The following is a 14,830-nucleotide window of genomic DNA, read 5'->3' on the forward strand; positions in this document are numbered from 1 at the left end:
GTGAAATTTGATGTAAACAACATACATGTTCAAGCTTTTCACTTTGTTAAATGTCAGTTATTTGACACCTATTAATAGATGTGTGCAGAAATGCAGTATCTTTTTTTAATTGGTAATAAATCTTTTGTAGAATTTGGAGATGTGACTTTCAATAGTCACAGTTAATAGAACTGTGACAAAAAATGGGATTAAATATATATACATTATTTTATATTTTACCTCACAATATTTTCATCTGGAAACTTTGGTATGTAAATAATCATGCTATTTAGTTGCTTATTTGAATACTTTGATCTATTTTTTATTTCAATTTACATCTATTTGAGTCATATGTATCTTATTCTTCTTCATTAAGAAAGTTTCCTCTTTAAAAACTGCCTTATACTTTTACTTGGTTAATAATTTTTTGAGTCTTGTAGACTCTATTGTAGTTGTGAAAACATTTTTTAGTCATAGAGAGACAGACATAAGGCAGAGGGGGAGAGACACCAAAATACCATCCCCTCATCCATGACATTCCTTTCGGGGCCTTTCTGGTACTCCCATGTGGTGCTAAGGATTGAACCAAAGACATCACATCTTATAAGGTGTACACTCCATTTACTAAGCTATCTTCTGATCCCTCAAGTAATTTTTTTATTCTGTAGGCTCTAAGTCCATTTTCCCTTTTATTAGACATGTGGATAATAGCTGGGATTATTTTATTGGGGCAATTAGATTCTATTTTCTCATATGATTAAAATATCAATATAAAAGAGTTTTGTTAGTTTTTTATTATTTTTTAATGGCAGAGGAGGTACGATAGTGTCACAAAACAGAAAGACCCTAGGAATTGAAGAACTACCTTGGATAAATTGTATGCTTTTCTTTTTTTTGGAAATTATGGTCAGATTTATAATTGATATTGTTTTTTTTTTTTTTTTTTTTGTGAATGTACAACAGTTGATGATATAAGAAAGTCACCTAGAGCACTTAGTTTAGCAGGCATGGGAGTCATCTGACCCTACCAAGGTAAACACAGGCAGGACTCTAAATTCAAGAAATTTTGGAAGTTTTTTTTATAGCAATATTAAGTACTGCCCCCACTAGGGTTATCGCTGGTACTTGGTATAGGCAGCATGAATCCAACACTTCCAGCGGCCAGTGTCTCTCTCTCTCTCTCTCTCTCTCTCTCTCTCTCTCTCCTCCTCCTCCTCCTCTCCCTCCCTCCCCACTCTTCCTCTCTCTTTCTTAATTCTATTTGTTATTGGCTATTGTATAGGACAGAAAGAAAATGAGAGGGGCGAGAGAAAAAGAGACACCTATAAATCTAATTTACTGCTCATGAAACATCCCCTCTGTAGGTGGGGAGCAGGGAGCTGAAACCCTGGTCCCTGTGCGCCTGTTTCAGTGCACCAACACTCAGCCCCCAGTGGTCATTTCTAAGTGTATAATGTTGTATATCCTGCAAATGATGTTATAAATAACCAAACAGTTCTTGGCAGCATAATAGTTCCCCACCTCTGGACTAGGGAAATTAGTTTTCAGAGATGCCTGCAATCTCTAAAGTTAATACTCAAAGGAAATGGTCTAGATTTTAACCTAGTATTTTATTATTTTTTTATTGATAGATACTGATATCCTAAAATAAAGTAAGTCAAAATTAATTGTTTAAAGATCTCAAAAGCCTGAAAAGTTTACATAGTTATATAGGTTTTTTTTTCCATTGTATAATAGAACTCTGTAACTTTTCATGAAATTATATGATATGATTACTATAAAACATTTTTATTAATATAGCTCACTCACTTTCAAATGATTTTAAAAGCTTTAATAAATATCTGAGATGTTTCCATTGCATGTCATCCCATATGGCAGAGCTGCACCATTTTGTTTGTAGGTATTTCCTTTAACATTTCTAACCAAAGCAAAAAAGAAAAAGAAACACAGAAGTTCTTCCTTTTCTAGCCTGCCTCCTGATGATTTACATTTAGAGGCTACCCACTTGATTTTATTCCCTGTTTAAATGGTAAAGGTGATACCTTTTAATTAGCACAAAACCTAACAACCTGTCTAATTTTAAAACAGAAAAGCATCTTCGAATCTTGTTCTTGGCTTTGGAGAATTAATTTTCTAAATAGAAAGTCTAAATATCAAAGTAAAATTTGTAGTGCTTTGTATTAGTATGAATGAAAAGGTAGAATATCTGCTAATAGATTAATAACTAATGTTTACAAAAATCATCTTCCATGGAACTAACTTAAAAATAATGACTCAGATACTATTTTTTCCTTTCATGCTTGATGAGAATTATTTTTTTTGTTTGCTTCGTTTTATGAATGGCTTTTGGCTGTGATTTTTTTTTTTTGTAAGTCTCTAGATCCTTTTACTATGTGAATGAATCAGAATTAGCAACTACACCACATGTAGCTTAGCTTTTGCCTAATATTTTATAATAATAAGCAGAAAAAATGTAGTGTGAATGTATTTTAGTAATTTTTAATCACTCTTTAGAAAGACATTACATGAAATTATGGCCAACTTAATTGGCAGTTATTCCCTGTTTAACATCAGTTCTAAAATGATAATTTCTCATTTTGCTTAATTAATCAAATGCTTACTGAATTATCTACAGAAATGTTGGAAACAAGCACCATTTGCTTCAGGGTTTTTCTATATACAGCTGGTTTATTTTAATTACATTATAACTTTTTTTTTGTTATGACAAAAGGAATTATTTTGGCAGAAAGATTTTAGTTCTACTTGAGAACCTCAAAAGCTACAGTTTTACTTTATAAACAATTTATTATTTGGTGATAGCATAGTGGATAAAAACTTTGTTGGAATATGCATTTCTGACTTAAATCAGAGCATAACAATTTTATCTTCATAGTTTGCCATTTAGAAATGCTTGTTCTTTACTTTCAGTAGTGTAATAATATTGATATAAAATTTATATGAAGCAAAACAAAACCATGTGCTTATCAAAGATAATTGCCATAAACTGATTTTCTAGTATTTTCCAAAATATTTCTAACAACATTGATTAATTATACTTGTGAAAACGTATTCTGTTTTGTATTTATTTAGACGCTGGTTTTCAATACAGAACAATCAGTTGGTTTACCAGAAAAAGTTCAAGGTAGGTATTTGTCAGATAACTAAGTAAAAACCCAGTGGGGGTTTTGTTCTTTATCTGTTTGTCTAGGTAAAGCATTTCAGTCTTTAAATATTCATACTGTGTGCAAAATTGCTGTTCATAAATTTTATGTTTCCTCATATGTAAGAGGACTCAAAGAGTAGGAAGGATCAACCTTTGATCTTTAAAATCAGAGTGATTTTCAGTTTTTGTTTTTTCAGGATTATTTGTTATCACTGCAATTCTGTAGAGATTGGACTCAGGGTTTCATGCACAAAATTTACAGCTAGCCCACCTCCCTGGCCTAATCTTGGAAATTTTATTAGAAAGAGCGAAGCACTGGATCTCATGCATGCAAGGTAGACACTTGTGTTGCTAAGCTGCCTCCCTGGCCCAAGTTTAAATTCTTAATTCTCAACTTTGAAATGGATTCTCTGGATCCTTAGATCATTACATTTTTTTTTTCTTCACCCGCCCCCATCTTATTTTCATGAAAGAGAGGCAGACACCAGCACATTCCTGGGCTCTGGCTTATGGTGGGTGGTGCTGGGGATTGACACAGGGACCTATGTGGCCCCAGACATGAAAGTTTGGCACATTATCTCTGTTCTGTTTCTCTGGGTCTTGCTTTTATTTATTTATGTTTTTGTGTCTGATTGCAGTGACAGCAATAAAACTATCATTCTATAGTGCTATTTCAATACTGAAGCATTGGATGCTTTTTTAAGGAAACATTACCTTAGGAACAAAGGATATGATTTAAAATGACATTAAATATAAGCGTGAGATAATTTAAGTGGAAACCTCTAAAATTATCACTATTGTGTTTATGTGTTTGTTTTTCTGAACCTTACTATTTTATTAATTTTGTATAAAAATAGAAGAGCTATGAGGGGAGGGAGAAAAAGAGGAAGGGATATGTATATATGGAGAGGGAGAGGAGAGGGAGAGAGAGAGAGAGGTGCAGAGAAGGGCTGACTGACTCCAGCAACACTGGGAGCAGGGGTTTGAACCCAGATCCTTATGCACAGAATTGTGTCTGCTCAACCAGATGCACCACCATCCGGCCCCTCGCATGGAATTTTTATTTATTGGAAGGGCATATTGACACTTATTGAAATGTGTGTAACTTAGGAATGTTTAAAATAATTAGAAAAGAAACCACTAGTTAACTACTTGATTTTTATCTTATTTTATTTTTTACTTTATTAACCTTAGTGAAAGATGTATTCAGTTATAAATTTCAGACTTTACTCTTGAGATGACAGAGTATGAAATTTTATTTGCTAAGTTCTGTGGTGTTATTTGTAGGCATTTTCTATATAAGTCCTTTATTTTGTTCTAATTAAGTACAATTCTTTTCTTTGCTCATTGTTTTTTCTACTCTGGTATCCTTGGTTTTGAGTTTATATTTGTGTTAAGTACTAAAAATAATAAAGTTTTTTTCTTTTTGTTGGAGAGGGGTTAATGGTTTATAATACAGCTATTGACATATGTGTATACCAATATCCCAAGGCCCTTTTCACACCCTCCCAACCCTTCCTTCTTAAGAGCCATTTACTTTGGTACAGTACATGCTGTTCAGCCCAAGTGCTTTTTTTTTTTTTTTAATTTCTTTATTGGGGAATTAATGTTTTACATTTGACAGTAAATACAATAGTTTGTACATGCATAACGTTTCCCATATTCCCATATAACAATACACCCCCACTAGGTCCTGTGTCATCCTTCTTGGACCTGCATTCTCCTCCACCTGCCAACCACCCCAGAGTCTTTTACTTTGGTTAAATACGCCAATTCCAGTTCAGGTTCTACTTTTTTTTTTTTTTTTTTTTCTTCTGATCTTGTTTTTCAACTTCTGCCTGAGAGTGAGATCATCCCATATTCATCCTTCTGTTTCTGACTTATTTCACTTGATAATGAATTTTTCAAGGTCCATCTAAGATCGGCTAAAAATGGTCAAGTCACCATTTTTTTTTATAGCTGAGTAGTATTCCATTGTGTATGTATACCACAACTTGCTCAGCCACTCATCTGTTGTTGGACACCTGGGTTGCTTCCAGGTTTGGGCTGTTACAAATTGTGTTGCTAAGAACACAGATCTTTTTGGATGGGTGTGTTGAGTTCTTTAGGATATATCCCCAGGAGAGGAATTGCAGGATCATAGGGTAGAGTTCTCCAGACTCTTCTCCACAGAGGTTAGACCAATTTACATTCCCACCAACAGTGAAGGAGGGTTCCTTTGACCCCACAATCTCTCCAGCATTTGTTGCTGTTACCTTTTCTGATGTATGACAATCTCACAGGAGTGAAGTGGTATCTCATTGTTGTCTTTATTTGTATTTCTCTGACAGTCAAAGACCTGGAACATTTTTTCATGTGTTTCTCGGCCCTTTGGCTCTCTTCTGTGGTGAATATCCATGTCCTCTTCCCATTTTTGGATGGGGTTATTTGTTTTCTTGTGGTTGAGTTTGGCAAGCTCTTTATATAATTTGGTTATTAGCCTCTTGTCTGATGTATGGCATGTAAAGATCTTCTCCTATTCTGTGAGGGGTCTCTTGGTTTGGGTAGTGGTTTATTTTGCTGTGAAGAAGCTTTTTAACTTGATGTAGTTCCATAGGTTTATGCTTGTCTTAGTGTTCTTTGTAATTGGATTTGTTTTATTGAAGATGTCTTTAAAATTTATGTGGAAAAGAGTTCTGCCAATATTTTCCTCTAAGTATCTGATAGTTTGTGGTCTAACATCCAAGTCCTTGATCCACTTGGAATTTACTTTTGTATTTGGTGAAAGATAGTGGTTCAGTTTCATTCTTCTGTATATTTCAACCCATTTTTTTTCCAACACCATTTGTTGAAGAGACTCTGCTTTCCCCATTTAATAGTCTGGGTCCCTTTGTCAAAGATTAGATGTCCATAGGTGTGGGGCTTACTTCTGGGCTCTCAGTTCTATTCCACTGGTCAGTATATCTATTCATGTTCTAGTACCAAGCAGTTTTGATTACAGTGGCCCTATAGTACAATTTGAGATCTGGGAGTACAATTGTAGCATCTACAACTTAGTGGCTGAAAAGCAGAAAAAATTGTTTAATAATCAGGAACCTAAAGGTAAGAATATAGCAGATGAGATTTGGGGTCTCCATGTTGGAAGAAGCTAGGAAGTCTACTTTAGGTGTATTCCAAAGGGCCCTGACTTTACTAATTTTTGCCTTTTAAGGATATTTACCCTTTTTAAAAAAAAATTCATTTCATTTTAAAATATATTTTTATTAGCAATTCAATACTGACTTACAAAATTTCATGTCAACAGGGGTATAATTCCACACCATTTCCAATACCAGAGTTAGTTGTAAATCCCAAGTCCCTCCGTTGCAAACCACCACAGTTCTCCCAAGGCTGCAGACATGGGCTGTCTACAATAATCTGTCTACATTTGTACATATTGCCCCCTTTTTCTTCCAGATCCAGTCCTCTCTTCCCCTCCAAACCACACATAACCCCATTAATGTAACCAAATATCTCTCTCCTCTTTTCATCCTTTCTCTGGGACCTGATGGATTCACAAACTCTTAGTGATAGTGAAACCATTTTTTTTCTTGATAACAAGCTTATGTTTCACTTATTTATATTGCACATAAGAAACAAACCATCCAGTAGTTGTTTTTCAAAGAAATGCATGTCATTTGGTAACAGGTATAAACTATAGCAACAAGAGTCCTTGAACACAAACGTCAAATTAAAACAAAACATAAGATTAAAAAGTACTAGAGAGAAAATTACATCATTTAAAAAGACAGTGGACTGTATGCATGTAAATAAATGCACTTATACATAAAAGTACTTTAGATGTATATTATATATAAATACAGTTAAGTGATTTTTTTTTTCTCTAAAACTGGTCAAGTCTCACCATTCTTTGCTTGAACATCCTCTGTCCATTTGTGTGTTGTCACAAGACCACAAGATCAAAAGTTCACAAGATCATAGTGGTATAGTTTCACACTGCACCCAGTACCCCAGTTCTGTACCCTCTTCTCCTCTCACTCTAGTTCTCCAACTCTCCCCTAAGGGTAACCCTCCCTCCTCACACACACTTTCAGACTTTAAATTTGTCTCATATTTCTATGACTTTTGTTTCTAGGATAAATTTTAAATCTTTATCATATTTTTTTCAAGTAACATTTTTTAAGAACACTAGATTGTGCATAGTATTTAGAATCTTGGGGCTTTGTTTTGTTACTGCAGGACAACCCCACTGTGGTGGTGGAAGATCTAAGGCTCTGCACCGTCAAACACTGTGAAGACATAGAACGGCGATTCTGCTTTGAAGTGGTCTCGCCAACAAAGTGAGTGGTTCTACAGAATTCAGGTTGTTTTAAGGTTCCCTAGTTTGGCATGAAGATCCTTCTAGAGTAAAGAAAGATTTGTGTTTCTTCTGTGATTATTCCTGGTAAAGAGTTAAATTTATTTTTAAAAGCTTTTTAGGGGGAAAAAAAGCATTTACTGTAACTCTGGGAGAATGTAGTGAAGGCTTCATCTTCACAGATTGAATATCACTGAGTGGCTTCCCCAGTGCAATTTGTCTGTTCTATATATTTTAGGAGTTGAGAAAAGCATGGACAGATAGAGACTAGACAGACAGACAGACAGACAGATATATTGAGAGATATATAAGATCACAGTTCTCACTATGCTTGGATTTCCTTTGGTATTGTCCATGGTACTACCTTGTGGTGCTATAGGTTAAATACAGTGCCTCATACAAAATAAGGCATATGTTCCATATGACCCACCTGCTGAGCCTCCTCCTGGGCCATATTTTATGGGGCAGTGAGGGGAGGTAGAGAGAAAGAGGAGGAGGAAGAGGCACACCTATTAGAGCACTACTTTTCCACTTTATGCATTGCTGGGGATTGAACTTAGGCCGTTATGTATGCAAAGCCCTGTAGTCTCTGGTCTGAAAAAAGTATGTAAAAAGTAATTTTCAATAATTATTCTAGTGTTAATCAGATACCTAGTATCATGTTCATGTTACTGATGTGGTAATCTAAAACCTGTCATGAGATTGAATTGAAGTCTCAAGATCAGTTTCCTTAATAACTATAATATTTTTACTAAGTAAGAAAAATTAATGTTGTGTTTATGTGGTAAATTTGATATTTGTTTTTATTTATCTGCCATCAAAGATATCACTAGGGCTTGGTGTCTGCATGACTCCTGTTTCTGGTTCCTCCCCCCTTTTCATATAATGGCGGGGGAGATTCAGAGAGGGAGAAAGACAGAGGGAAGGAGAGACACCTGCAGGACTGCTCAACCACTGGTGAACCTGCCCCCTGCCCCCAGAGGTGGGGACTGGTGCTTTGAGCCACCTTGCTCATGGTAATGTATATACTCTACTGAGTGAGCCACCACCTAACCCCACACTGGTTTTAAAATTTATTGTTTTGTTTAATTTTACCAGAGCACTGCTGAGCTCTAGTTTAAGGTAGTGCCTGAAGTTGAACATGGGATGTTGGAGCCTTATGCATGAACTTTTTTTTTTTTTACATAAACCTTATGCTGTCTCCCAACCCTAAAGAAGAGAAATGGATATGTCTTGCTGCTTGATCTCAAATTATGCTACAAAGTAATAGTAACTATTGATTATTATTGATTAAATAATTATGACATTAGAACAAAATATGATGTTTGGGGCCAGGTAGTCGAGCACAGGTTGAATCCATATGTTATATGCACAAGGCCCTGAATTTAATTTTCTGGTTCCCAGTTGTAGAGAGGAAGCTTCATGAGTGGTGAAGTAGTGCTGCAGGCATTTCCCTGTCTATCTCCCCCTCCCCTATTGATTTCTATTTCTATTCAATAAATAAATAAATAAATAAATAAGACTCTTTAGAAAGCTATTTTAAAAAACATGACACTCCAACTGGTGGAATAAAAAGAGTCTATAGTCAACACACACATATAGACATCTAACATATGACAAAGGAGCCAATACCATACAATGGAAGAAAGAAAACTCTTTAACATATGATGCTAGGAATGCTGAAAAAAAAAGTGGTAATGGACCATAATTTAGTGTCATACATAAAATTTAACTCAACTTGGGATATTAGACCTAGAACTATAAAATACAGTAAAGAAAACATACCTGGTATACTCCAAGACCTTAATATTAAGATATATTTGAAAATCCAACTCCATTGGCAAGGGGTACTATAGCAAGAATAAGCTAATGGGACTACATCAGTTACAAATCTTTTGTACAGTGAAAGAAGCTATTATAAAAATTTGAAGAGGTGATGGTGAATCTAGTTGAGATCACATGTTACAATGTGCAAGCACCTCAGTTCAAGTCCCTGGTTCCCACCTGCAGGGGAGAAGCTTCATGACTGGTGAAGCAGAGATGCATGCATCTTTTTCTCCCTCTCCCTCTCCCTCTCCCTCTCCCTCTCCCTCTCCCTCTCCTCCGTTTCTGTCTCTGTTCAATAAAAAATTAAATAAACATAATAAAAAATTAAGGCACATTAGAAAATGAGATATTAGCATACCAAATGTCTGACAAGGAATGGATAAGAAATCTTATAACTCAACAGCAACAAAAAGTAACCTAATTAAAAAATGTATACATAATATACTTCTCCAGAGAAGACACACAAATGGCTCAGAGACAAAAGAAGTCATCATCATCTGTTACTACTGAAATGCAAATCAAAGTTACCATGAGAAATCACTTCACACCAGTGAGAATGACTTATATCTAAAAGGCTGGAAATGAATGCTTTGAGGATATTGGAGGAAAAGGAGCTCTATTACAGTATTGGTGAAAATGCAGTCTTCTCAGACCCTATGGATAGCAGTGTAGAGTCTTTAAAAAACAAAAATGGAAATACCTTATGATTCCATAGTACCTCTCCTAGGTATTTAACTGAAGAATATGGAAGCACAAATTTAAACAGCTGTATATATGTTTGTGTTCATAGCTGCCCAGTTCACTAGAGCCAAAATATGTGATCAGCCTAATGCCCATCACTAGAAGATTAGCTAAAGATATTATAGGCTATATAATCAAAGGAATCCTGCTTGTCCATTAAAAAGATAACATTTGTGATAAAATGGATTGACCTTGATGTGATTATGCTAAATGAAATAAGTAGAGAGAAAGAAAACAGCTCTCCAGAGGAAAAAGAGGAATGGAAGCATCACAATTCCTGACTTCAGTTTATATTACAAAACAACAGTACTTAAAACAATGTGGTATTAGAACAAAAATGGACATATGGACCAATGGAACAGGATAGAGAACTCAGAACTAAACCCACACATGTCTAGATACATTATATATGAGAGAGGGGCCAAAACTGCCCAAAGGCAAAAATCAAGTTTACCCAGTACTAGGGATATTGGGTAAAGTGGACAACTACATGTAGAAAAATGAAAATAGATTTCACTGCCTAACACCCATGCACCAAAATTAACTCAAAATGGCTCAAAGATCTGGATATTAGACTTGAAACTATAAAATACATAGAAGAATACATCAGTGAAAAATTTCAGGATCTTAACATTAAAGATGTATTTGGAAACTCCACCCCACAGGTAAGGGAAACTAAAACAAGAATAACCAAATGGAATTGTATAAAATTGGAAAGCTTCTACATATTAAAAGAAAATTCTATAAGGGTTAACAGGAAATCGAGCAAATGGGAAAAGATATTTGTAAGCTATATTTCAGACAAGTGGTTTGATATCACATATCTATAAAGAACTCATCAGCTCAACAAAAAGAAAAAGAACAGCCCAATAAAAAAAGTGGGTAGACGATATGAATAGATGGTTCTCTAAAGAAGAGATAGACGTGACCCACAGACATATTTGGAAGTGCTCCAATTTGTTAGAGTAATGCAAATTAATGTCACATTAAGATTCCACCTCACACCAATGAGCTTCATCAATAAGACAAGAAAAAGTAGGTGTTGGAGAGAGTGTGGAGACAGGAACTCTACTATACTGCTGGTGGGAGTGCAAACTGATACAACCACTATGGAGAACAGTATGGAGAATCTTAAATAAAATGGAAATACTTTATGATCCAACAATTCCATTCCTAGGCATTTACTCAAAAAATATAATAACACTGACTTGAAGCGTTTATAAAAGTTTTATTCACAATAGCAAGAACTTGGAAACAACCAAAATGCCCTTCAACAAATGACTGGATAAAAAGTTATGGGGCATATATACTCACTCAATAGAGTACTACTCAGCAATAAAAAGATTGTATTGTGTCCTTTGGGATAAAGTGGATGGAACTTAAGATGACTATGCTTTGTGAAGCAAGAAAGGAGGTAAAGGGCAACTACAGAATGGTTTCACTCATATGTGGAATATAGAGAATTGAATGATTGTGAAAAAAAAAAGTCATCCTTTATCTAAGACTGTGGGAGGACTATAGTGGTTATCTTTGGGGGTGGGGATGAGGACACAGGCATGATGATGGGAGTTACGAGGGAAAAATAAGAAAGATTACACTATAAGCCATTAACCCTTAAATAAATTTTTTTAAAAAAAAAGTAAGAAAGAGAAGACTACCAAGTGGTTTCCCTCATATATGGAATATAGATAATTAAATTAACTTACAAAAAGTAATCAAATTAACATTTAGACTTTATGAATAGTGTGTATGGTTATTATCTGAGGGATTTGGGTGGGGCTGTGAGCACAGGAGAGGAGAGGTAGGTGGAGGGTTCCAGTTGGAGTGATGACAGGAACTTGGGTGTGGAGTGTGTGAGGAGTTGTGTGCATACACATATTTTTAGGCGTGAACCTGCACCCTTGAAATCATGTAATATTGTAAACCATTGTTAAGTCAAAGAAAGTCAAAGTTAAGCCTTATTAATTTTGGCAATTTTATGTCTGAGAAACCAATGTTATTTGTTTTTAGAAGTTGTATGCTGCAGGCAGATTCTGAAAAGCTTCGCCAGGCATGGATTAAAGCTGTGCAGACCAGTATTGCTACTGCTTACAGAGAAAAAGGAGATGAGTCAGAGGTCAGTGCTGCAATACCAAATGCTGTATTGTTGCAACATTGTATGATTACAACATTTTTATGGAGGATTCTTTTTTTTTTTTTAATAATTGACAGTTTTAAAAATCTAGATTTAATTTTTTATTTTCTTTTAATTTACTGTAATTTTATTTAAATATTTCTGTAAATGTTGATGTAATATTTAAATGAATAACCAAGACTGACTTAAGATATTTTGATGTATTTCCCCCCAAGTATTTTTTTTAATTATCTTTATTGGATAGAGACAGCTGAAAATTGAGAGGGTAGGGGGAGATAGAGAGGGAGAGAGACAGAGATACACCTGCAGTACTGTTTCACCCGTCGAAAAGCTTTCCCCCTGCAGGTGGGAACTGGGGGCTCCATCCTAGGTCCTTGCACACTATAATATGTGCACTCAACCAGGTGTGCCACCAGCCGGACCCTAAGTATTTTATTATTTTAATTAATGGTAAAATGTGAGTGTGAAAGGTACTTGGATTAATACTGGGCAAAGAGGAAAAAATTGCCTTAGTTGAAATCTCCCTGGAGAAGGTAAGTTGAAATGGGACCTTGACCACAGTAATTTGACCTGGCTTCTGCAGAAGGAGTAGCCTCTGAGGCTGGGACAATAGATCAGTGGCTGAGCACAGGCCTTGCATACCTGAAGTCACAGTTTTCAGACCCTGGCACCACCAAACACAAGAGCTGGGCAGTTGTAGATTGATATCTCTCTCTGTCATGAATAGATAAACCCATTTAATATTTTTTCTTTAAAGCTATATCTTTAATTGTTTAGCATTCCCCAAACTACATCTTTGTCTTTGACCATGATTGGTATAGACTTTGCTGTGTATTTTAAAAATTAGCTTTTTGCTTATCTACCACTTTTGCTCTTTTCTTACTTTGCTCATTTTCATGAAATTTTAGATAGTGTACATTCTGTTGTTGATTCATTCTGTAACTTTAATTATGCAATTATTCAGTAAAAGTCCTTGCCATTTCTATATTCACTGAAACATCTTGTGTTCAGTTCCTTAAATACCTTCGGAAAACTTGGTATTAGATAATATTTATTCTACTTTTGACTAGTCTACTCCCACTGCCTCCTTTTCTTTATTCCCTCCCTCCCTCCCTCCCTCCCTCCCTCCCTCCCTCCCTCCCTCCCTCCCTCCCTTTCTTCCTTCCTTCCTTCCTTCCTTCCTTCCTTCCTTCCTTCCTTCCTTCTCCCTCCAGTGTTATCATGAGGGCTCCATCCCAGCACTATGAATCCACTGCTCCTGGCAGCTGTTTTTTCCATTTTATTGGATAGGACATAGAGAAATTGAGAGAGGAGGGGAAGATAGAGAGGGAGAGAGAGAGAGAGAAAGAGATAGACACCTGCAGACCCACTTCACTAAACTTGTGAAGCGACCCTGCAGGTGGGAGCTTGAAACTGGGATCTTTGCATGGGTCTTTGTGCTTCCTGCTGTGTGCGCTTAACCCAGTTTGTTACCACCTGGCCCCCTCTCCTTTTCTTTAAGTAGTTTTTTTTTAAAAGATGTATTTACTTTCATAAGATAGAGAGGAATAGAGAACCAGAGCCTCACTCTGGCACATGTGATGCCGGGGATTGAACGTGGAACCCCTATGCTTTCAAGTTCAGTGCCTGACGTGCTCCACCATTTGTTTTCTCTTACTTAGCTTGCTGAACTGTGATCCCCTTTGTCTTTGCCCTCACATTTTGTACATCAGTTCATTGCATCAATCATTTAATATACTACATAATACAAGAAATACTAGGAAATAAATGGGTATAATTTTCAATGTTTGTCTGTTTCTCTTCTCAAGATTAGAAGCTAGTTTATGGAATAATCTATATCTTTTCCTCATCCTTAATTCTCTTTTTAAAATTATTTATTTATTTTAACCAGAACACTAATCAGCTCTGACTTGTGTTGGTTCAGGGGATTGAACCTTGCAATTTGGAGACTTAGGCATGAGAGTCTGTTTCCGTAACCATTCTGCTATCTACTCTTGCCCATCCTTAAATATATAAAAGCTATGAATGATGCTTAGTTCAGGTTCATGATACACTTTCAGCTTATTAATTGGAAGCTTTTTGTTTGGTGCATACATCTTGTAATGCAGTATCATAGATTTTTTTCTTTTTTCTTTTTTTTTTTTGTTAAAAAATATTCTTAATTCTTTTAGAAGCTGGATAAGAAGTCATCTCCATCCACAGGAAGCCTGGATTCTGGAAATGAGTCAAAAGATAAACTATTGAAAGGAGAAAGTGCACTGCAGCGAGTCCAGTGTATACCGGGCAATGCCAACTGCTGTGACTGTGGCTTGGCAGACCCTCGGTGGGCCAGCATCAACTTGGGGATCACCCTATGCATCGAGTGCTCTGGGATTCACCGGTGGGTCAGCCAGTCTAGTGTATGGGATTTCTTTGGGATAAGCACACAGTGTACATTATCATGTGCTTTTGACTAGAGGACCTTCTCCATTTGGCTAATTGGACTACCAGTTTGTATGTTTACACCGTTTCTAAAGTGGACAAAAATTTGGCATAAGTGTTTTTAGAGGACTTAGTTTTACCCTTAATAATTAGCTAGAAGATTTGCCTCTTTTTGTATTGAGGGCTATTTTAAAGACTTTGTCACATTAGAAGATGAAACTAATTTGCA

The 14,830-nt window shown here is 35.8% G+C and overlaps 1 protein-coding gene across 1 annotated transcript in view; it reads left to right on the forward strand.

Moving 5' to 3' along the window:
* Positions 1 to 14,830, forward strand: part of ACAP2 (ArfGAP with coiled-coil, ankyrin repeat and PH domains 2) — a 136,866-nt gene that overhangs the window by 99,486 nt on the left and 22,550 nt on the right. Inside the window, exons 11-14 of the mRNA XM_007517422.3 lie at positions 3,070 to 3,121; positions 7,361 to 7,461; positions 12,057 to 12,162; positions 14,352 to 14,560. Coding sequence (XP_007517484.1) covers positions 3,070 to 3,121; positions 7,361 to 7,461; positions 12,057 to 12,162; positions 14,352 to 14,560 — 468 coding nt within the window. The remainder of the gene's footprint in view (positions 1 to 3,069; positions 3,122 to 7,360; positions 7,462 to 12,056; positions 12,163 to 14,351; positions 14,561 to 14,830) is intronic.

The sequence above is a fragment of the Erinaceus europaeus genome, chromosome 9 (assembly GCF_950295315.1).
Source record: "Erinaceus europaeus chromosome 9, mEriEur2.1, whole genome shotgun sequence".
NCBI classification, from domain to species: Eukaryota; Metazoa; Chordata; class Mammalia; order Eulipotyphla; family Erinaceidae; genus Erinaceus; species Erinaceus europaeus.